General features: G+C 43.7%; 2 protein-coding genes across 2 annotated transcripts in view; both read right to left on the minus strand.

Annotated features, from left to right (window-relative positions):
• Window positions 1–4281, minus strand: part of OPRD1 (opioid receptor delta 1) — an 83970-nt gene extending 79689 nt beyond the window's left edge. The window contains exon 1 of the mRNA XM_089301174.1: window positions 1404–4281. Coding sequence (XP_089157300.1) covers window positions 1404–1468 — 65 coding nt within the window. The 5' untranslated portion in view covers window positions 1469–4281. The remainder of the gene's footprint in view (window positions 1–1403) is intronic.
• A 1176-nt stretch (window positions 4282–5457) lies between these two features.
• The window catches only part of YTHDF2 (YTH N6-methyladenosine RNA binding protein F2), a 34242-nt gene continuing 14756 nt past the window's right edge, over window positions 5458–24943 (minus strand). The window contains exon 5 of the mRNA XM_002716072.6: window positions 5458–6300. Coding sequence (XP_002716118.5) covers window positions 6277–6300 — 24 coding nt within the window. The 3' untranslated portion in view covers window positions 5458–6276. The remainder of the gene's footprint in view (window positions 6301–24943) is intronic.

Below are 24943 nucleotides of genomic sequence, written 5' to 3' on the forward strand. Positions count from 1 at the left end.
TGAGACCCTGGTTGGATGGATCTCTCCAGCCATGCTACAAAATGCACAGGTGCTGGTGCTTTGGATGTAACTGGGATTGGGGCTCATCAATTAAATCTAATGAAGCAAAAGGGGCCCAGGAAGTGACAGAGAATACAGAGTGGAGAAGTGGGATTAGGAGACTACATTTATGCTAGCTAAGGAGACAGAAAGGTATAGTGACAGAAAATGAGGTGCTTTCTTCGCAAAGCCTCACCCAACAGGATCATTGCTCACCTCTCTGTGCTTGTTAACCTGGCCCTCCCTTCCGGCTTCATATCCTTCGCTTGTGTCACTTTTCTCTATGCCACACAGAACCACCTGACAAATGCGTGTCTCTCCACCAGAACTAAAGTCCCACAGAACACAGGGACTTCTGGTTTTCTGCTGCAGCCCCAGCACCCAGAACTGCCACCCTCCTCCACATTGTTTTCCCTCTCCAATCCTGGCCAGCTTGCCCTTGCACCCATGCTCAGGACATGTCCTGTATGTCCACTCAAAATGCCTTGATCTGGAGCGACACTCATGTAAACACTGACTGTTTACTCTAAACCGGAAGGGAAGCAGAAATCTGTTAAAGCTGGGGTTCCAATTCTTCAGGGCAAGATTAGGACAGACACCACCCAAGGTGCTTCTGATGATGGAGATGCAGCCTGTTGGGGTGCTCCTCTCCCCAAGATCCCAGAGGCCATGGGATGAGGATGCCACGGAAATTCTGGGTCCTTCTTTAGTGCGTTAGATTAGAAAACTCATGGAAATGTGAGTAAAGGGGTGAGCGGGAGAACTCTGCCAATTGTTTGTTATTCCATTTTTTAAAAAAAGTGTTTATGCACACATTTAGAAACACATACATGCTATATAAACTGTATGTCATACAGCAAATTTTTTGAGTTTAGGCTAGAAGGCAACAGGTGCACACATTTTTACTCTATATGTAACTGAACAGTTTGTGTTTTAATTCGTAAAGAACCGCTAGTTAAATCCCTGTAAAAATCACAACCAAGTGGCTTCAGAGGCCACTTCCTTTTCCCAGCAAGGCAATGCATGCACTGAGCGAGTCGCCGACTTGCCCAGAGTCACAGCAAGGAAGCAGAGCGCCTGGGAAGGGGCTCACAGGGCACCCCCTGAGACGAGGGAAAGCTACGAAGAAGGGCAACTTCCGGACCCCTCTTCTGTTCTCACTGCTCTCTATCTCCCACAACTCCAAATCAATCGTGTTCGTGTACTCCTTCAACTTTTTTCTGAGAATTTTTCAATCATTTCTTTCCCTGGTGCCCAACAACAGCACCGACAAAAGGTCACAAAATACAAGCTGAATAACTACGAATGAGCAAGAGAAAAAGGGGAAAGAAAAAGAAAACCCACACACAGGTAAATGCACTCACGCGCAAAAAACTACAGCGCCGCACACCGGGAGTTTCCTCAGGGAGCCGCCCCCTCGCGTCAGCATTAGTGAGGCTGGAGAAAGCTGTAAGTACGCAGTGCACGCCACCGCGGCCCCGCAGCCGGCCGGCGCCAACCCCGCGCCCCTCACACACGACCCGGCACACCTGAGGGCGGGGGTCGGCGCGGGCCGGGGCTTTCGCGCAGGCGCAGGAGAATGGCGGGCACCATCTTGACCCCACCCTCCCTCGCGGTAAAGCAGCCGCTCCGCACGCGAGAAAGGGCTCAAAAACCGGAGGCTGCCGCGGTCGGGGGAGCGTGGAGACCCGGGCGTCCGCAGAAACAAGGAGAGCCCTCCTCGATCGGCGGGGCACGGCACGCGCACGCGCTGACCAGCCGCTTCCCGCCCCGCAGCCGGTCTCGGCCGCCGAGTCTGTGCGGGACCTTCTCCGGTTCACGGCCTGAAGACGGATGGTTTAGCCCAAGGCCCTAGCGGCTTGTTGCGTGCAAACCCAGCAGCTATAATGACTAGTACAATTCCAAAGAAAAGCGTCTCAAGGGTAAGGAAAGTGCTCAGAAACCACCAGAGATAATGTCCTAAGAGTGGCACGACTTCCCAAATCCTAACGCCTAGGGACAGAATTTTCAGAACTCTGATGAAACACACATCACGTCCCTTTTCAAGTACGATAGGGGTAGTGTTCAAGGAAACACATGGCCTATTTTTTTACTTTCTCACAGCCAGAAAGAGATCTGAATCCGAACAAGTTTGGAAGATGTGGGAACCAGGACCTTTGGGTAGAACTTGGAAAATTTGGGGTCTCTATTACCGGACAAATACAAATTAGGGAAAAGCGCAAATCCCCCAATACTCAGAGCCCCATCCGAAAGTCGCGACTTCAGAAGATCATTGGTTCCTAAAAATTTTGAATTAAAATAATGTGAATTTTCCAGGAACTTTTTGAAGCCCTTGTATTATATGGCGTTATTTGAGGGGAGTAAGAAATTATGTGGTCAACTACTCTGATTAGACTAAACCCCCACTTTTTACTCCACTGGTAATAAACCAACCCCATTTTAATAATCCACTGCAGTTTCAAGAATTGCTTCAACCAAAAATGCTTTCTAAATATTCTTCCACAAAAGGAAACAGTTCCCAGGGAGAGGGGCAGGGAAAACCCAAGAGTAGCTTCAGAAAGGAAGCTCTGAAACGTTGGGAGAATGTCAGAGTGGGTGTTTAGCTTAGTACTATGTTCAACATCAGTCCTGGTCCCAGCGTGCCACATCTGAGTGCCTGGGTTTGATTTCCGGTTCTGGCTCGGGACTAAAGCTTCCTGCTAACAATGCAGATCCTTGGGAAGTAACCAGGATGGTTCGATTTGGGTTCCTGCCACCCATACAGGAGTCCTGGATTGCATTCCTAGCTCCTGCCTCGAGCCTTTCTTTGCATGATAGGGAGTGGATGGGAGAGCTCTCAAAAATAAAGAAAAAAAAAAAAAGACACAAGTGTCAACTTAAGGGAGCTCCCAGTGGCCAAAGATCAGACAATCTGAAGAACAAAATAGTATTGTCCCATGGAATAAACCATGAGTCCAAACTGAGGTAATTCAATAAATAAATGAGGAAAGCCTCTTTACAGAATTCTAAGTAGTAAACGGAATAGAAACAGTAAATTAACATTTAAGCAAGTGCCACAGTAATATTTGTTGCAGGCAACAGAAATCCAAAGATGCCAAATTAGGGGAGCAAAGAATGGTAATTTCAAAGTCACCCCCCAGTTACTTATTAGTTACAAAAGGAAAATTGGCAAGAGAAATCTGGCAGACATCACTTTAATTCAGTGACCGAATATAAATCAAACTGGCAATGTGTCTGGTATACTGCACTGAGAAGGAAAAAGTACTTCTGCAATCTTACTGAAAAATAACCTCAATAGTGAGGTAAGTACAGTTCAGAAAGCATCATATAAGAGAATTGGTCAGTACTCTCCTACTAAAGCATATGAAAGATGAACACTAAAGAATTGCCACAAGCTACAACAGACTAAAATAAATGCAAAGTGGAATCTTAGACTGGATACTGAAGCAGAAAAAAATATCACTGTGACCACTGGCAAAACTGAAGTAAGGGCTGTAGATTAGTTACTAGCACTGTGTCAGTACTTACTGATTTTAATAATTTTCCTGTGCTTATGCAAGATAGTAACATTTGGAGGAAGGTGAATGAAAAGGTATATGAGAACTCAATATTTTTTTTGTCAAACTATTTAAAAACTAAGCTTTAAAAGAGGGGTTGGCATTGTGGCACAGGAGGGCTAAGTCGCCAGCTTGCCAATAGCATCCCATACCAAAGTGCCAGTTAAGTCTCAGCTACTTCTCTTCCAATCCAGCTTCCTGCTAATGTGCCTGTGAAGGTGATGGAAGATAGGTCAAGTACTTGGGCCCCTGACATTACTGTTGCAGCCATTTTGGGGGTGAATTGGCAGATGGAATATCTGTCTCTACTTCTCTCTGTTACTCTATCAAATATTTTTTTTAAAATAAAAGAACATGCTGAAGGAAGATGGCAAATCCAATGTAGCTAAAATTATAGATGTGTAATGTATACATTTTGTTAATATGAAGTTTAAAATTCCTTGAATTATGACACTGATGTTAAGACTGCTTCTTCTCATCATCAACAAAATCATAATCGTGGCTATTCAAAGCTACTACTCTTAGAAATGACAGAACAAAGCCTTGGGAACAGTCAATAAATGTCATTGAATGTCATTGGCAAATTAGCTACATTTTGGGATCTTCACTAAACCAACCTTTAGACCAAATTCTTAAACATAATCTAGTCTTTTCATACTACAGAAAAGGCCAGTTTGGCTTTTTTTTTTTTTTTTTAAATATAGAAATCCAAGATCCAAGGTGAGTAACCCTGTTAGTGGGGCTTCAAATTCTGTCCAGTCTACTCCCAAAGCCATTAACAGTATTTTCTAAATGTGAGTTAAAAAGGAAGATTGGGAAGAAGTGGTTTCCACAACTTGAGGTACTGACATTTGAAATTAAGGAGAAAAAAAAAAAACCACTTTGATTAATGTCATGGATATCTTAAATACAACACAGGAAAACATAGGTAGAATTACTTTTCTCTGGGTATTTCCCTGTTTGAGGGTGAAATATTAAAAGCACAAGGGAGTCCTATAGAAGTCACAGAAGTATGGGCTCAAAATGAAAATACCTTTGTATTTCTTGCTGGCAAATACTCAAACTAATGAAAACACAAAGAACTCCCCGGTTTTAGGGGATTGCATTTCAAAAAAGCCTGAAGTACTGTGCCTCTGGGCAGAAAAAAAAAAACCTATTATAAATTTTAAGTGTCACCTTCAATTATAATGCTAATTAGGAATCAGTATTTACTCATTCTAGTGGCACCTTGACTTAGTAAGTCATGTGAGGACAAAACTGTCCAACAGCATTAAAACCCATTTTCAGAATCTTTTTAGGAAAGGTGTTTTCACATATTTAGCCAAAATAGGGACATCTTAGAAGCCACAAATCTTTGTAATATTATAGGCAGAGAAGCTTCCATACCTTAGGAAACAAACAAGGGTGACTCAAGCATCAGGGTTGGATAGAAGGTTCACAAGGACCCAAACCCAGTGGGATACGATTTTGGAAAACTGAATCCATGTGCAATACTGTCTAAACAAGTCCTACTTCAAATTAAAACCTGTATCCCTTATCCAGGACACTATTTCTGCACAAGGGCAGGATTTGTATGAAGTCAGCACAGTGACACCTAGTAAACACTCACAATCAGGTACTTGTTGAATCAATGACTTTGTACTGGGAAGAACTCAGAAATAAAGCACTAAGAATACTGGGCGATCTTACTTGCTAGAGGTCATGGTTATTCAGTCCTGGGTACAAAAGCAAGCCTCAACTATTTCCTCTCAGCCCATGTTTCCTAAAATTAGTTGCTATCTCACATCTTAGATATTCTTCTAACACTCTAAATCTTTCATAAAATAGAGAAGATTCAAATAATACTAAATGGTACTAGAAGTGATGCTCAACAGGATCTCACGTTTATTGAGAAGTGATTAATGGTAAAAAGAAAGGCAATGCCCTTTCCTCATTGGCTGAACAAGAAACTGAAGAAACATTCACTACACGTTTTACAATATTTTTCTCTTCCAAAATGCATTTCTGTAAATGAGTTTTTACCACTGTTCTTAGCCTTGAAATCAAATTAATCCTGACTTAATCAGTATAATGTACAAGAACAGAACATTTCTTAGGACTCCTAGTACTTTGAGTAACAAAGGGCCAGAAAATGAACCACCCTTAAAGACACAACCTTGGGTAACACTGTTAAATTCTCCTAGACAAAAATTCTTCATAAAAATGTTCTTCCAGTTCGGAAGGGAAAAATCAAATTCCCACTTTCTGGGGTGGACACCTAAAACCTTCGCGACTCAAGTGTTCTCCAAGTGCAAATGTCAAAATGGGAAGAGGAAAGGGTTTAAAAATTAGAGAAAACTGTATGCACTTACGGACTTAAAAATCCGAAAAACATAGTAAAAAGACAAAAAAACAAAGCATTATGCTCTGAAATCACAACCGAAGCCAAAATAAAAGGGACATTTTTCATCTAAACTACCTAGAGGGATTTTTTGTTTAGTTTTTTCTTTTTCTTTTTTTTTTTTTTATTTTCCAGTTAAGTCCTATGTCTTTTGTGAAATTCCAATACTTAAACTGCAAATCTGCAATCGTCTCTGAAGTCAATGAAATTAAGAAAGAAGTCCTAATTCTCTTGAAGGTCATTTTTTCCTCTTAGGATATGCAGATGCAACCGTTGCTGCAGTAGGTGCAGAACTGCCTTTTATTTTCCACGACCTTGACGTTCCTACAAAGGTAAGAAAAAAGTTGAAATGGTTAGTTAAAACTTACCCAAACTTGCTTAAGAATAAAAACTTCAAAGAACAGGCATTTAATTATTTTGTGCTAGACAATATTCCCACAAAAACTGGATTTTTAACTTCTCATATTTTTAGCCAAAGTAGTTACTAAAAATCAATCATCCCAATTAATGCGAAGTTATTTTTGACTCTAAAATTCATTATAAGACTAAACAGATTGCTTTCCTGATTACTAAACAGATTACACCTGATTCAGGTTAACAGTTGTCAGTCTCCCAAGATATGGAACTTCAGACATACATCAATGTCTCCTTCATACATAGTATGTGAGAAAAATCCTAAAAACTTAAATTAAAACCCATACTAGTCCCAAGGCATTGGACACATTCACAGACCTCAACTGTCTTTTCAATAAAATAAAGGTAACTAACAGGGCTGTGGACAATTAACAAGGACACACATACCATCCTCGTCTCCTAGGGAAATATCAAAATCTACCTAGAGATGGATTTTTGAAAACTGACTACAACACTGAAGTTCTCCCTGAAATAAATCTAAGTACTCATACTTTTAAAAAGAATCCTTAAGCCGGCACCACGGCTCACTAGGCTAATCCTCCGCCTTGCAGCGCCGGCACACCGGGTTCTAGTCCCGGTCGGGGCGCCGGATTCTGTCCCGGTTGCCCCTCTTCCAGGCCAGCTCTCTGCTGTGGCCCGGGAGTGCAGTGGAGGATGGCCCAAGTGCTTGGGTCCTGCACCCCATGGGAGACCAGGAGAAGCACCTGGCTCCTGCCATCGGATCAGCGCGGTGCGCAGGCCGCAGGAAAAAAAAAAAAAAAGAATCCTTGAGTCATTCATAAGTTTATCCAGAACAGCTTTCCATTTCACTCACTACCTCATGTAATGGTTTTTAAAAAAATATGAATGAAGAAATCTGCATGGCTTTTAAAAGCAAAAGCATTAAGCTGTTGGGAGTGCATAGGCCTAAACTTGCATACTTACACTTGTTCTACTAACCCTGTGGTAACTTTTATTCTAACTCAGTATGATTCCTATGAAAAGTAGCAACCTCTACATAGAAATGTTCCAGTCACCATACATTATAATGATCTTCCAAACTACCCCGGTAGCGCTAAGAAAATTAAAGCTCTGAAGTTACTTCCCCAACTTATGACAAAAAAGCACCAATACTGAAACTTAGGACTGTATAGTTACCACATCTGTACCCTTCTTACATTATGCTATCACAAGTATTTATCCAAAGATAAATATCAACAAAGTAAAGCTTTTGTGATGAATCCCTATGCTACCACTAAATTACACCATGAATATAAAAACAGCAATTTATTTATTCAAAAAAGCATATGTTTTTATGATGTCTCACTTCATATCAACATTTTAGAGAAACAGATCAACAAGATCTGGAATACCGTTTTTAGAAAAAGTTATTTTGAAACTTCAAATTTAATAAAATAACTCATCCATACACTCCAGTATCTGAAAAATGAAAAAAAAATTCAGTCCAACATGAGACACTTCAAAAGTTTTGATGTATCTGGGCACCAGTATTAATTCTCTTCCCCCACCTCACCCTACCTTCTGAAACACTCTCCCAAAGTTTCCATAGATACATTCATTGTCTATAAAAGGAAAACTGCAAGAGGCCAATGTGTGGCATAGCAGGTAAAGCTGCCACCTGCCATGCCGGCATCCCATAAGGGCACCAGTGTGAGTCCCCACTGTTCTTCTAAACCAGCTCCCTGCTAATGTACTTGGGAAGCAGTAGAAAATGGCCCAAGTACTTGGGCCCCTGTACCCACAAAGCAGAGCCAGAACTCCTGGCTTCACTCTGGCCCTGCCCTGGCCATGTGGCCGGCCATTTGAGGAGTGAACCAGCAAGTGAAGATCTCTCTGCCTCATCCTTTCTCTAGCTCTACCTCTCAAAAAAAAAAAAAAGTGATTTAAAAACAACCTTTAGTTGACGAAAGTCAAACGTTCAAAGAAGTATCAATCTGAATTTTTAATTTTCATTTTAAAAATGTATTTATCTGAAAGGCAGAAAGACATACAGAGAAGTTCCATCTGCTGATTCACCCCTCAAATGCCTACCACAGCCAGGGCTGGGTCAGGCTGAAGCAACAAGTCCAGAACTCAATATGGATCTCCCACATGATGATGGGGACCCAAGTACTTGAGACATCATTTGCTGCTTCCCAGGGTACACATTAGGAGGAATCTAGAGCAGGAACAGGGCCAGGACTCAAAACCAGAGTCTCTAACTTGAGATGCAGCAGTCTGAGACAATACACCAAATGCCAGCACTAATTTTAAACTCAATTACCGGGTTGATCTTTCATAATTTAGATGGATTTACCATTTCTCTGACCACTCTTCTATTCTCATGAACTACTTTTACTTTCAGGAAATTTGGACTTATGTTTCTTGATTAAAACTCAACCACATTGCTTATTGTTCTTTATGTCCAGCCCCTCCCCTTTGGTCTTCAAGGTGCAATTTAAATCCCTATCTTCCTTAAGGCTTCCTTAAGGCAGTCCATAGAGAGCTGAATCAGAAGTGGAGCAGCTGGGACTCAAACCAGCACCCATATGGGATGCTGGTACTGCAGGCGGTGGCTTTACCCACTATGGCACAGCACCAGCCCCACCAATGCAGCTTTTAATGTCCTTCTCTTAAATCTACAGCTACAATTTAAAACTAAATTGCAGTCTGCCTTGTTCCATGAATCCCAATTGGATCAAAACCCCTAGAAAGTTAACACCAGGTTTCAAGTACCTGTACTCCCCACTGAGAGCAACAGGCTAAAACTGACTTTTAAGTAAAATGCTGCCTATTATCTCTTCTTTTAATGTACTATAACCCCAGAAAGTTAAAATCTATTTGCTCCAAACTATAACACTGTTAGAAAACCTAAACTATATAACACTGCTCTGCCACATCCACTTTTCCCCTAAGAAATATATTTTTGCCTAAGTTCAGCAGTATGCTAGCAACAGCACTTAAAAATTTTTAGTCCGGCCGGCACCGTGGCTCAATAGGCTAATCCTCCGCCTTGCAGCACTGGCACACCAGGTTCTAGTCCTGGTCGGGGCGCCAGATTCTGTCCCAGTTGCCCCTTTTCCAGGCCAGATCTCTGCTGTGGCCCGGGAAGGCAGTGGAGGATGGCCCAAGTACTTGGGTCCTGCACCCCATGGGAGACCAGGAGAAGCACCTGGCTCCTGCCATCGGATCAGCGTGGTGTGCCGGCCGCAGCGCGCCAGCCGTGGCAGCCACTGGAGGGTGAACCAACGGCGAAAGGAAGACCTTTCTCTCTCTCTCTCTATCCACTCTGCCTGTCAAAAAAAAAAAAATTTTTTTTTAGTCCAAAAAACAACTTTGCCAAACTGCATTTTTTTTTAATTGAGAGGCAGAGAGAGTAAGCTAACTCTCTCTCACTGGTTCACTCCTGCAGTAGCTGAAGGAGCATGTATTTGTGTCTAGTTGAACACACAGCTTTAACGTATGAAGATGCTACTGACTCATCATAGCAGTGGAAAGGGCTTATCCATTTTCCCCAAGTGCACTCATGTGAAGCCTACTTGCCACTTTTGTTTTAACTTAACGCTTCTAGGGGTAGGTGCAAGGCACCTGGTGGTAAATGTCACCATGTTGGAGTAGCCAGCCCACCTTAAGCTCCTGCCACAGACTGTCTATAGATGCAGAGGCAAGCATATGCTCCTCCAGTTCAAACACAGATTTTAATATCCCACCTAGCCAGAAACCAGCCCAAATACTAAAAATATGCAAAGATGCATTCCTAGACCTAGATATATCATGATGCTAATAAGCAAAGAATACAGAAAAACAAGATTTTATTGAAATCACTCACAGCCATACCCAAATTCCTAGTAGTATATTCAACCCTAATTTTGATTAAATTGATAGAAACTAATTTATATGCTTGATACTGAAGTATAAATTGTAAAATAGTTAAATTAACGAGTACATTTTCACTTTACATTTTTTAAAGATTTTAATTTTTAAAAAGAAAAAGTTATTTATTTATTTGAAAGGCAGAGTTACAGAGAGGCAGAGAGAGAAGTCTTCCATCTGCTGGTTCACTCCCCAAATGGCCACTACAGCCTGAGCTGGACCAATCCAAACCAGGAGCCAGCAGCTTCCTCCGGGTCTCCCACACGGTTGCAGGGGCCCAAGGACCTGAGCCATCTTCCATTGCTTTCCGAGGCCATAGCAGAGAGCTGGGTCAGAAGTGGAGCAGCCAGGGATGCCTGCAGAGCAGGCGGCGGCTTCACCCACTAAGCCACAGCACTGGCCCCTAGACTTTATTTTTTATCCATTTGAAAGGCAGATTAACAGAGAAGCAGAGAGAGAAAAAGATCAAGGGATTCCATCCACTGACTCACTCCCCAAATGCCCACAAAAGCCAGGGCAGGCAGAGGCCAAGAAAGCCGGGAGCCTAAAACTCCATCCAGGTTTCCTACATAGGGTCAGAGTTATTTCTGTTGTGAGAAACTTAAAATACTATACAATATATTGTCACTAACTAGAGTCACCATGCTACACAAAAGATCTCAAACTTATTCCTCCTAACCGTAATTATGTATCCTTTGACAGGTATCTCCCCACCCTAGCGCCCACAATCATTTATTAAAAAAAAAAAAAAAAAAAAAGTATTCACTAAGAAAATACAACTGGAGGGGCCGGTGCTGTGGCACAGTAGGTTAACACCCTGGCCTGAAGTGCCTGCATCCCATATGGGCGCAGGTTCGAGATCCAGCTGCTCCTCTTCCAATCCAGCTCTCTGCTATGGCCTGGGAAAGCAGAAGAAGATGGCCCAAGTCCTTGGCCCCTGCCCCCATGTGGGAGACCCGGAGGAAGCTCCTGGCTTGGGATCGGTGCAGCTCTGGCCATTGTGGCCAATTGGGGAGTGGACCATCAGATGGAAGACCTTTCCCTCCTTCCTCCATCCCTCCCTGTGTGTGTGTGTGTGTGTGTGTGTGTGTGTGTGTGTAATGCTGACTTTCAAATAAATACATTAAAAAAAAAAAAAAAAAGGAAGCATGTATCTTTCAAAAAAAAAAAAAAATACAACTGGAGCAAACATTTCCAGCCCTCAACCTCTCATCTATGGTTTAAAGAACTGAAGTAAAGGGGCCAGTGCTGTGGTGCAGCGGGTTAACACCCTGGCCTGAAGCACTGGCATCCCATAAGGGCGCCAGTTCGAGACTCGGCTGCTCCATTTCCGATCCAGCTCTCTGGGAAAGTAGTAGAAGATGGCCCAAGTCCTTGGGCCCCTGCTCCCGAATGGGAGACCTGGAAGAAGCTCCTGGCTCCTGGCTTCAGGTCGACATAGCTCCAACTGTTGCAACCAATTGGGGAGTGAACCAGCGGATGGAAGACCTCTCTCTCTGCCTCTCCTCTCTCTGTGTAACTCTGACTTTCGAATAAATGAATCTTTAAAAAACAAACAAAAAAAAAAGAACTGAAGTAACGCCCACACCTCTGCATCCACAGCCACCTTAGACCCTCCTCACTAACTCCTGCAAACAGAAAATTTGGCCTCTAGAGGAAATACTCTAAAAGCCACAAGGTGGCAATGTTACATAAAATCCACACATATGAAATTAACCTAATATACATCCAGTTGTCCCTCCTTATCTTCTTCAGCCAGTAAGCTCCTTATTGGATGCCCAAAACCTCAGATAGTACTGAAACCTGTATAAACTGTTTTTCTCCTCTACATACATACATACCTATGATAAACAGTAACTGGGGCCAGCATCTTGGCAGAGCTGGTTAAGCTACTGCCTGCAACGCCAGCATTCCATATGAGCACAGGTTCCAGTACTGAGGTGGAGCAGCCTCAAGTCCTTGGGCTCCTGCACCCACGTGGGAGACCCAGAAGAAGCTTCTGGCTCCTGGCTTCAGATCGGTGCAGCTCTGGCCGTTGTGGCCATCTGGGAAGTGAACCAGTGGATAGAAGACCTCCCTCCCTCCCTCCTTCTCTCTCCCCCTCTTTCCCATCCCCCTCCCCCCTCCCTCTCCTTGCTCTTTGTAATTTTTTCAAATAAATAAAAATCTTTAAAAAAAAATAAAATCTTATTAAAAAAAGTTGATGACTTGAGAAAGTCATTAATATTAAAAATTTAAAAAAAGAGGCCGGCGTCGCGGCTCACTAGGCTAATCCTCCGCCTAGCGGCGCCGGCACACCGGGTTCTAGTCCCGGTTGGGGCGCCGGATTCTGTCCCGGTTGCCCCTCTTCCAGGCCAGCTCTCTGCTGTGGCCAGGGAGTGCAGTGGAGGATGGTCCAGGTGCTTGGGCCCTGCACCCCATGGGAGACCAGGAAAAAGCACCTGGCTCCTGCCATCAGATCAGCGCGGTGCGCCGGCCGCAGCGCGCCGGCCGCGGCGGCCATTGGAGGGTGAACCAACGGCAAAAGAAGACCTTTCTCTCTGTCTCTCTCACTGTCCACTCTGCCTGTCAAAAAATAAATAAATAAATAAATAAATAAATAAATAAAAAGAAAAAATAAACACAAAGCTCACCACATCTGGATGTAAATACAGAATGCTCAAATGAGGGGCTGGTGTTACAGTGCAGTGGGTTAAACTACCACTTGCAATGCTGCCATCTCATATCGGAGTACCAGTTCGGGCTGCCCCACTTCCGACCTAGCTCCCCGCTAATGTGCCTGGAAAAAGTACTTGGGTGCTGACACTCTTTGTAGGAGACCAGGATGGAGTTCTGGGCTCCTGTTTTCAGCCCATTCTAGTAATCATTTGAGGAGTGAAACAGTGGATGGAAGATATGTCTCTTCTCTATCTCCTCCACCATTCTGTCTTTAAAAACTTCTTAAACATGAAACAAACACAATTTGATTAAACAAATAAAATTCATTCCTCTTAATTTATAGAATCGATCTTTAGAGTTTCCAATGCTGTAAACATATTTAAAAAGTCTTTTTTTTTTTTTCCAAGTAGAGTTATAGACAGTGAGAGAAAGGTCTTCCTTCCGTTGGTTCACTCCCCTAATGGCCAACACGGACGCTGCTGCGCCGATCCAAAGCCAGGAGCCAGGTGCATCCTCCCAGTCTCCCATGCGGGTGCAAGGACCCAAGCACTTGGGCCATCCTCCGCTGCCCTCCCAAGCCACAGCAGAGCTGGACTGGAAGAGGAGCAACCGGGACTAGAACCCGGGGTGCCGGTGCCGCAGGCAGAGGATTAGCCAAGTGAGCCATGGCGCCGGCCTAAAAGTCTTAACAGAACAAAGCTAGAGGTACATATAATAGTCTGCCTTCATCAGGGAATAGAACAATGTTCCTCCAATTTAAAGCAAAGCTGTAATATTTTATTAATTATTGATTTTTTTTAGGTACAGAATAGGAATACAGATGGACTGAATTTCTGGGGACTGCAGTTAAGAGCACCATTAACTAATAACTTTTCATACCCTCTGACTCTTTCCAAGCCTTTAATTAATACCTTGACATCTCTATACATTTCACTGAAAGGGTGAAAAGTAAAAAGCCTGAAAATATTTACAGCTTCAATAATAAATCTGACTAGTAATTACTCAAGTCAGAACAAAGTATAGGATAAAAATTAAAGATTTTTTTTCAATGTTTTTAACTAAAAGTAGAATTTGAAAGCACTACTTCCAAACCAAATGAAGGTAGCTTGCCACGCTTGACTATACTCAAAATTATGCATTCAGGGCTGGTGCTATGGCGCAGCAGGTTAACGCCCTGGCCTGAAGTGACTGCATCCAATATGGGCGCCGGTTTGAGACCCGGCTACTCAACTTCCAATCCAGCTCTCTTCTATGGCCTGGGAAAGCAGAAGATGGCCCAAGTCCTTGGGCCCCAGCAACCCTGTGGAAGACCCAGAAGCTCTTGGCTTCGTATTGGCACAGCTCTGGCCGTTGCAGCCAACTGGGGAGTGAACCAGTGGATGGAGGACACCTCTCTCTCTCTGCCTCTCCCTCTCCCTGCGTAACTCTTTTAAATAAATAAATAAATCTTTAAAAAAAAAAAAAAAAAGGCAGCTCCTGGCTTCAGATAGGCACAGCTCCAGCTACTGTGGCCATTTGGGGAATAAACCAGCAGATGGAAGACCTCTCTAACTCTGCCTTTCAAATAAATAAATAAATCTTTAAAAATTTAGACTCAGTTCCCTTGTTCAACAGTGACAGTGGTGAATATAAAACCAAATCCCATGCCACTCTAGGTGGAGGTCTCTGACACTGATAAATCTTGCTTTTAAATGTCTCTGCTTGTCCACTTGGAAATTCTTCCATGGGAAACAAAGGACCGAGGTAATAATATTTCCTCCACTGCCACTTCATCTGTAACAATTTTAGAGAGCATCTGCTCTTCCTATAGCTTTGATTCCCATGTCTAGTTTTCAGCTCCAATGTAGATTTGAGCCCCAACTGTAATCATTGGTATTTGAAAGTCCCCTACTATATCATGATTTTTGTTTTGTAAATTTAAAACTATTTTCAAGTAAAGTCTTTTTTAAATGGCAACAACAACAAAAATATGCCAGAACCCCCAGACTTTCCAGTCTATACATATTATGTTAACAAGATCATGAAATCCACAATTCATGTTCTTGTCTACAGTATCAGCCATGTATATGTATGCCTAAATCTTTTAAGAAAAAAAGATAGGGCTCCATCATATATAATGTACTTAATAGTTTATCTATTCCCCCAAAACTGATCTTTTAAAAACAGCTTAAAAAAAAAAAAAAAGAAAGCAGCTTTTAGCATTATAGTCTGGACAACTTCAGGATAGCTAGTAGTCACCAGATCCTTCTAGTTTAAAGCTTATCTAACAACTCTCTTGAAAAGCAATGTGCTCGGCCGGCGCCGCGGCTCACTAGGCTAATCCTCCGCCTAGCGGCGCCGGCACACCGGGTTCTAGGCCCGGTCGGGGCGCCGGATTCTGTCCCGGTTGCCCCTCTTCCAGGCCAGCTCTCTGCTGTGGCCCGGGAGTGCAGTGGAGGATGGCCCAGGTGCTTGGGTCCTGCACCCCATGGGAGACCAGGAGAAGCACCTGGCTCCTGCCATCAGATCAGCGCGGTGCGCCGGCTGCAGCGCGCTGGCCGCGGCGGCCATTGGAGGGTGAACCAATGGCAAAAGAAGACCTTTCTCTCTCACTGTCCACTCTGCCTGTCAAAAATAAAAAAAAGCAATGTGCTCAAAAAGGAAAACACAGTAAGAGGAAAACTAATCTACAATCTAGGAATCCTCAAACTTTGAAACACGAGAATCTTCAGTAGAGTTCATAAAATGAAAACTCCAAGGCTTCACCTCTAAAGACGCTCATTCAGTAAGTGATAGAAAACAAGAATCTCAATGACTTTCAGATAAGTCACAGAAAGTTTTCTTCAATCATTTCTAATTTGTAAGAAATATTTAAGGCACTAAGTAAAATCTCTCATTAAATAAGTCTGGAGATAGAACATCAATATATTTTTAAAACTTTCCAGACAATTCCAAGGTTATCCTGTATCAGGTATTTTTTTTTTAAGATTTATTTATTTGAAAGAGTTACAGAGAGAGGTAGACAGAGAGGTCTTCCATTTGCTTTGTCACTCTCCAGAGGGCCACCACGGCTGGAGCTGTGCCGATCCGAAGACAGGAGCTTCTTCCGGGTCTCTCACGTAGATGCAGGGGCCCAAGAACCTGGGCCATCTTCTACTGCTATCCCAGCCCATGGCTGGATCAGAAGAGCAGCCAGGACTAGAACCGGCGCCCATATGGGATGCGAGGGCTTCAGGCCAGGGCTTTAACCCACTACACCACAGCGCCAGCCCATATCAGGTACTATTTTTTGGAATTCATGCTTTGGAGCTCTCACTCAGAACCACCCTGCACTGCCCCCTCCTTTGTAGTCTCACTGACCCCAAGTACTTTTACCATAAATGACTATGAATTAAGAACTTGTGTGGGGGACTGGCGCCGTGGCTCACTTGGCTAATCCTCCACCTGTGGCACCGGCACCCCATGTTCTAGTCCCGGTTGAGCCGCCAGATTCTGTCCCGGTTGCTCCTCTTCCAGTCAGGCTCTCTGCTGTGGCCTGGGAGGGCAGTGGAGGATGGCCCAAGTGCTTGGGCCCTGCACCTGCATGGGAGACCATGAGGAAGCACCTGGCTCCTGGCCATTTTGGGGGGTGAACCAACGGAAGGAAGACCTTTCTAACTCTGCCTGTCAAAAAAAAAAAAAACAAAACAAAACAAAACACACAAACACTTGTGTGGGTTCTGATTCTTGCTCTGCCACTATAATGAAGTAACCTTAGAGTCTGTAACGTGGAAGTGGGACAGACTAAAATCTTCTCACTAGATTGTACTGTCTTTCAGAATACATTATGCAGACTGTTTGCACTCCTTATTCCTACTGCCTATAATTAACTTTTTGCAACCTTCAGCAAATGGTCATTAGGATACCTAGAGAAGACCCAGCTTGCTCCACTTTGATTCTCATGATAAGATTAAAGTTAAGGGGCTGGTGTTGTGGTTTAGCGGGTAAAGCCACTGCCTGCAGTGCTGGCATTCCATATGGGCACAGGTTCGAGTCCCAGCTACTCCTCTTCCGATCCAGCTCTCTGTTACAGCCTGAAAAATCATTAGAAGATGGCCCAAGTCTTTGAGCCCCTGCAACCGTATGAGAGACCCAGAAGAAGCTCCTGGCTCCCAGCTTCAGATTGGCGCAGCTCTGGCCGTTGTGGCCATCTGGGGAGCAAACCAGTGGATAAAGACCTCTCTTCCTCTCTCTCTCTGCCTCTCAAACAAATCTTAAAAAAAGAAAATATTAAATAAATGTTTAAGTTTAATTATGTTGTCTCATACACCCATAAAGAGGTGACTAGCTACAACCACAAGAAGACAACAGAATACTTCTAGGTATTTTAAGTGATAAATGCAAAGATGTAAAATAACACAACATAAGAATAAACTCCAGTTTACTTCCTGCGTAGAGATTATCCAAAGTTCTTTTAAAAAAATACTTATTTGTGTATATAATTATTTGTAAGAGTCTGCAGAGACAGTGAGAAACAGATCTTCCATCTGCTGATTCACTCCCCAGATGGCCACAACAGCCAGTGCTGGGCCAGACTGCTTCATCTGGGTCTCCCACGTAGGTGGCAGGGACCCAAACACTTGGGCCATCTTCTGCTGTTTTTCCTAGGTCATTAGCAGGGAGCTGGATCGGAAGTGGAATAGCTAAGACACAAACAGGCGCCCATGTGATATGCTGGCATCACAGGCAACAGCTTTATCCGCTATGCCACAATGCTGGTCCTATTTAATTCCTTCTTGAATTTCAGTTCCCCAACTAAGATAAAGATGATCTTAACTACTTTGCAAAATTACTTCAAGGGATTGGAGGTATATGAAAAGTGCTCAATATATACAGATCCAGTAAATGACTAAACAGTAAATATCTGAAATATTAAGAGGAAAAAAAGCACAATAAGAAAAATACCATATGCAGTACAATTATAACTGCATAAACTGTGTAGGTAGATGAAAAAATGTTTATCAAAATTGAGGATTACAGATTTTTCTATTTCCTATACTTTATAATCGGTTTTATAATAAAAAAAAACAAATACAAAACATTCCAACAAAACTTTGCACACTCCAAATTTTCCTGAGATGTACTTTAATGGTTTTACAGGCTATCTATACCTCAACAAAAAAGTTCACATCAAGGAAACAGCTTACACAGTCTTATCTTCCCTAAATCACTTTATGTATTACCTAAGTGACATGGCCAAAATTTGCATATGCAGCAGTCAGGCTACTGATCTTCTTATAAAACCCACCAGATAATCCCAAGAGCAAACACAATAGTCCCTGAATATTCTCAGGGTATTTGTTCCACGATCCCCACAGATAAACATTTGGGACTCTCACATTCTTCCTCCATCAGAGTGACTGGGTTTGGTTCCAAGCTCAAGCTCCCCATTTTCAGCTTAACCACTAGTGCAGACTATGGGAGGCAAGGGTGATGGCTCAGGCAGTTGGGTTCCTGTAAACCATATAGATCTGGTTGAGTCCTGGCTTCCAGTTTTAGTCATTTGGGGGAATGGGATCTTACTCTCAAAAAAATATTTTTAAAGATATATGTATTTATTTCAAAGGCAGTGACACAGAGAAAGGGAGAGACAGAGAAAGACATCTTCCATCCACTGGTCCACTCCTCAAATGCCGCTAACAACTGGGGCTGGACCAGGCCCAAGTCAGATATTCCATCTGGGTCTCCCACATGGCAGAGACCCAAGTACTTGTACCATTACTGCTACCTCACAGGTGCATTAGGAGGAAGCTGGAAAGGAAGCAGAGAGGCCATGACCCAAACCAGATGCTCTAATATAGGATGTGGGCAGGCAACTCTTCAATTTTTTTAATTAAAAATAAAATAGTCTGAGGCCAGCATTTTAACAGAGTTAAGCCACTGCCTACAATGCCAACATCCATATGGATGCCAGGAGATTAAGTCCCAGATGTTCCACTTCCAATCCAGCTCCCTCCTAATGCGCCTGGGAAAGCAGCAACAGAGGGCCCAAGTGCCTGGGCCACTGCCACCCATGTGAGAGACCCAAATGGAGTTTCAGGCTCTTGGCTTCAGCCTGGCCCAGAGCCAGCCATTGGGGTCATTTGGGAAGTAAACTAACAGATGAAAGTTCTATATCTCGGGGGCTGGCTCTGTGGCACAGTGGGTTAAAGCCCTGGCCTGAAGCGCCGGCCATATGGGCGTCGGTTTGAGTCCCAGCTGCTTCTCTTCCGATCCAGCTCTCTGCTACGGCCTGGTATAGCAGCAGAGGATGGCCCAAGTCCTTGGGCCCGCAGGGCCCATGCGGGAGACTGGAAGAAGCTCCTGGCTTTGGATCGGCACAGCTCCGGTGATTGTGGCCATCTGGGGAGTGAACCAGCGGATGGAAGACCTCTCTTTCCACCTCTCTCTGTAACTCTTCCAAATAAAATAAATCAAAAAAAAAAAGTTTTCTCTCTCCTTTGTAATTCTGCCTTTCAAATTAAAAAAAAAATCTTAAATTAAAACGGCCTGACATGTAATCTACACACACTTTCATGTCTAAATTACTTACAATACCTTATACAACATAAATGCTATGTAAATAGTGTGTTTATCTGTGTGTATGTATATATATTAACGGAAATGACAAGAAAAAGTCTACATGTTCAGAAGATGCAATTTTTTTAGAATTTTTATTTGCTATTTCATTTCATTTGGAAAAAAAAAAAAAAGAGGAAAGGGGGAGAGGGAGAGAGAATGAGAATCCCCCTCCCCTGGTTCACTCCCCAAATAAAACAGCCAGGGCTGGGTCAGACTGAAGCCAGGAGCCTGGAACTCGGATCCAGGTACTTGAGCCATTGTGTACTGCCTTCCAGCTGTGCAGACTGAAATGGAAAGCTGAGCTAGAACTTGAATCAGGCACTCATAAGGGATAAAGGTGTCCCAAGTGGCAGCTTAACCATGTTCCACAGCACCTGCCCTTTTTGCAAATATTTTTGATCTGCTGATGTGAAATCCAGACATAGGGTCAACTTCAAGTGCATGAGTTGGAAAGAGTAACAACCCTTTATAGCCAACAGTTCAAACTTTGTTAGCTATTTTCTTCCTTATCTTTTGCTACCCATTCTTCCAGACTCAATTCAAATTGTCTTATATAAAAATTTCCTGATGAATCTAATCCTAACTGGTCTCGCTGTTCTTCTGCACTTTGTCTAATACTGTAAAATTAGCACTTAATATACACACCTATGAGATGGCGGGGATGGGTACTATGGCACAGGTTAAGCCACCTCTTGGGACACGTCCACCCCATATCAGAGTGCCAGTTTTCAGACCCATCTACTAATGCTCCCTACTAATGCACCTGGGAAGCAGCATATGGCAGCTCAAGTGCTTCAATCTGACACCCACAAGGGAGACAAAGATGTAGTTCTATCTCTGGACTGATCCAGCCCTGTTTGTTGCAGCTATTTAAGGAATGTACCAGCAGATGGACGATCTCCATCTTTCTCCCCGTCATTCTGCTGTTCACATAAACAAATTTTTTTAAATGAGATTTATGGGTGGGATAGGCATTTTGGCCACAGTGGAGCAGTTATGCTTCCAATCCAGCTTCCTGCTAATGAGCCTGGGGAGTCAGAAGATGGTCCCAGTGCTTGAGCCCCTGCCACCTATACAGAAGACCTGCATGGAGTTCCAGGTTCCTGGCTTCAACCTGGCACAGCCCTGGCTATTGTGAACATTTGGGGAGTAAACCAGCAGATGCCAAGTGTGCTCTCTCACTCTCTATATCCTTCAAGTAGATGAAAAAGAAATCATTCATGGAGTTCTCAGCACGGCCATTTTAGGGGGAGGGGAATTCAGTGCTATTGTGAGAATAATCTTTAATTTCAGTATTCTGATAACCAGAATGGCTCACATCTGGTTTAAGCTATTCAGAGCTTAAATGAATCCAGCATTGCCATAATAAGTTCTCGTCTGAAGAAATAGTAGCCCTTTCTGGATCTATCTTTAGCCATATCAAAAACTGAATACTTACTTAATTGAATTTCATACATTTTTATAAGGCTAATTAGGGAGGGAGAACACAGCCCATACTAGTGAAACAAAAGATACCTTTACTTTACTACATCTCTTTAAGGACTGGAACAGACAGGTTGGAAGATACTGAGATTTCACAGGCAGGGAGAGGTTGGAAAGATAAAATAGCAGCAAGGGTCTGTACTGTGGCAGGTAAAGCCACTGCCTGCAGTGCCGACATCCCATATGGGCAACAGTTGGAGTCCTGGCTGCTCCATTTCCAATACAGTTCTCTGCTATGGCCTTGGAAAGCAGCAGAAGATGGCCCAAGTCCTTGGGACCCTGCACTTGAGACCTAGATGAAGCACCTGGCTTCAGATCGGTGCTGCAGCCATCTGGGGGAGTGAACCAGCAGATGGAAGCCCGCTCGCTCGCTACCTCTACCTCTACCTCTCTGTTAACTCTGCCTTTCAAATAAATAAATCTTAAAAAAAAAAAGGCACTTAGTCTAAAAAAAAAAAAAAAGATAAAAATAACAGCAAATGCAACTTATATTGAGGTACAGAGATCAAAACCTCCACATTCCTTAACAGCAAGGATGGAGATCAGATCTTCACACTCCAAACCACAGCAAAGCAACCTTCTACTCAACAGTATCAATGGCATTTATAATCATTTGTAATTTGCAGTCTAGTAAGTTAACTATACCTCTTTATTCTAAAACTCAAACTATTCCCTGTCAATCTCTCTTTAACCTACTCTTTAAATTTTATTTTGTTGACTGTTTTCTTTTATTCCATGTTGGCTCTGGAATACACTGTACAATTAGAACACCAGTTCTCCTTTCTTGAGTGACTCCACAAAATCATTTACTCTTTTCTGTGTTTTAGTCTGTTGATCTGTAAAACTGAAATAGTTGTACCTACCTCACGAGAATAAAAACACAAAAAATATTCCAGACAACTGGTACTAGATACTGTACAGAACACTCAATTGTTAGCCATTTTCATTACTAATAATTTTGCATAATCATGAAATACACTCTCCATGCTTTTCCCTATACTGGGAGCTAAAATTTCCTCAACTTTTTTTTTTTTTTTTTTTTTGGACAGGCAGAGTGGACAGTGAGAGAGAGAGACAGAGAGAAAGGTCTTCCTTTTGCCGTTGGTTCACCCTCCAATGGCCGCCGCGGCCGGCGCGCTGCGGCCGGTGCACCACGCTGATCTGATGGCAGGAGCCAGGAGCCAGGTGCTTTTCCTGGTCTCCCATGGGGTGCAGGGCCCAAGCACCTGGGCCATCCTCCACTGCACTCCCGGGCCACAGCAGAGGGCTGGCCTGGAAGAGGGGCAACCGGGACAGAATCCGGCGCCCCAACCGGGACTAGAACCCGGTGTGCCGGCGCCGCTAGGCAGAGGATTAGCCTAGTGAGCCGCGGCGCCGGCTAATTTCCTCAACTTCTGACAACAAATTTCTCCTCTGAGCTCTAAATCACAATCCTTAAAACGGTCTGTTTACACTACTGTCCTTCAGGTACTGCAAACATTAATTTCCAAAAGTCAATACATCTCTAAATCCTAACCCTAAACTGCTGGACCTCCCATATTCTAACATTTTACTGACTGACTGATTTGAGATACACACAGAGTGATACAAGCTCCATCAGTTGATTCACAACCAAAATGTCTATAGACTGAGACTAAATCGCAACTGTGATCCAGGAACTCAATCCAAGTCTCCCAACTGGATGGCAGGAATCAAACAGAGGTATTCTAACACAGGATGCAGGTATCCAACCAACTTCTTAACAGCTAGGTCTAACACCCACTGGACCAGACACTTGGCATGATGGATGCCCACAAGCTATATTATAATGCTGGTTTAAGTCCTGGCTATTCTGCTTCAAATCTAGCTCCCTGCTAACATACCAGGAAAGTAGACGATCAAGAACTTGGGTCCCGCCACCCATGTGGGAGATACGGATGAAGTTCCTGGTACCTGGATCAGATCTGGCTGCTGGGGGCATTTGGAGAGTGAACCAATGGATCTGTCTCTCCCAATCTGTCACTCTGCCTTTCAAACAATCCTTAACAAAAAATGCCTGTCCTGGGGCCTGCCCACTGTGGCACAGTGGGTTAAGTCACTACCTGCAGTATCAGCATCCAATATGGGCACCAGTTTGAGTCCTGGATGCTCCACTTCCCATCCAGCTCCCAAGTACTTAGGCCTCTACACCCACATGGGAGACCCAGATAAATCTCCTGGCTTCAGCCTGGCCATCCCTGGCTGTTGCAGCTATTAGAGGAGTGAACCAGCAATTCATTCTTTCACTGCCTTTCCCTCTCTTTCCATAACTCCTTCAAATAATAAATCCTTAAACAAATGCCTGCCCCTTCCCCAAAGTTTAAATAACCAGTCAGCAAACTGACTGCCACCTTTTCAAATCCAACTTTCCATTCTCATTACCTTGGTTCAAGTCCTCATTGTCTTTTTCTCCCAGACACCTCATTTAGTCTCTGAGCAGCAAACTCTCTCAAGTTTTGAGTTGCTAGTGTGCATTTTCGTTTCCCTGTCTCTATAAATATGGGATACAGGGTGGGTGTTGTTAGGCTGCCACTTGTGATGCCCACATTCCATATTCGAGTATCTGGTTAGAGTCCTGACTACTCCCTTCTAATCCAGCTTTCTGCTAATGCCCACCTGGAGGTAGCAGATGATGGCTCAAGTACTTGGGTCCCTGCCAACCACATGAAAGATCTGGATGGAGTGCCTCATTCTTTGCTTTGGTCTGTCCCAGCCTGGGGTGTTGCAGACATTTGGAAAGTGAATCAGCAGATGGAAGATCTTGATCTATTGCTCTACCTTTCAAATAAATGTTTTAGGGGCCGGCACTGCGGCACAGCCAAGTAAAGCTGCTGCCTGCAGTGCCAGCATCCCATATGGGCACGATTTCAAGTGCCGGCTGCTCCACTTCTGATCCAGCTCTCTGCTATCTGTGGCATGGGAAAGCAAGTCCTAAGTCCTTGGGCCCCTACACCCGCATGGGAAGACCCGGAGGAAGCTCCTGGCTTCAAATTGGCACAGCGCTGGCTACTGCAGCCACCTGAGGAGTGACCCAGTGGATGACCTGAGGAATGACCCAGTGGATGGAAGACCCCTCTCCCTCTCTCTGCCTCTCCTCTGTGTAACTCTTTCAAATAAATCTTAAAAAATAAAAATAGGCCGGCGCCGCGGCTCACTAGGCTAATCCTCCGCCTTGCGGCACCGGCACACCGGGTTCCAGTCCCAGTCGGGGCGCCGGATTCTGTCCCGGTTGCCCCTCTTCCAGGCCAGCTCTCTGCTGTGGCCCGGGAAGGCAGTGGAGGATGGCCCGAGTACTTGGGCCCTGCACCCGTATGGGAGACCAGGATAAGTACCTGGCTCCTGCCATCGGATCGGCGCAGTGCGCCGGCCGCAGCGGCCATTGGAGGGTAAACCAATGGCAAAAGGAAGACCTTTCTCTCTGTCTTTCTCACTGTCCACTCTGCCTGTCAAAAATAAAAAATTTAAAAAAATTAAAAATAAATGTTTTAAAATAAAATATAGAATATTGCTTCCCAGAGTTGGTATGGGGATTAAGACTAGCAGGGTACACGACAAGGTCAGTTCTAAGTGTTTCATCCTAAATTGTCACTCCCTAACTAGCTTCCCTTATAACCCAATTAAACAATGGTTTAGGATACAAACTCAAAATCCTTCATATAAACTAAGTCACATTAAATTAATCATTCCGTAAAGGTGCCATAAGCATTCACAAGATCACGTTTTTTGAACATCTTACCTCCTCCTCTACCAAGAATGCCCTCCTTCCCATTTTTCTATATGGCAAGCTCCATGTATTACAGAGTGGTTTTGGGTTTAGAGATTCAATAGCTCTCCAGCTGTATTCTAACATTTTAAGAAAAATTTTTAAAAACTTATGTGAAAGAGACACACAAAGAGAAACAGAAACAGTGAAGGTGGAGGGAAAGACAAAGATATCTTCTACCCACTGGTTAGTTTCCCAAAC

This window comes from Oryctolagus cuniculus, chromosome 7 (genome assembly GCF_051225735.1).
Source record: "Oryctolagus cuniculus isolate XC-2025 breed Fujian yellow rabbit chromosome 7, ASM5122573v1, whole genome shotgun sequence".
In the NCBI taxonomy this organism is placed as follows: domain Eukaryota; kingdom Metazoa; phylum Chordata; class Mammalia; order Lagomorpha; family Leporidae; genus Oryctolagus; species Oryctolagus cuniculus.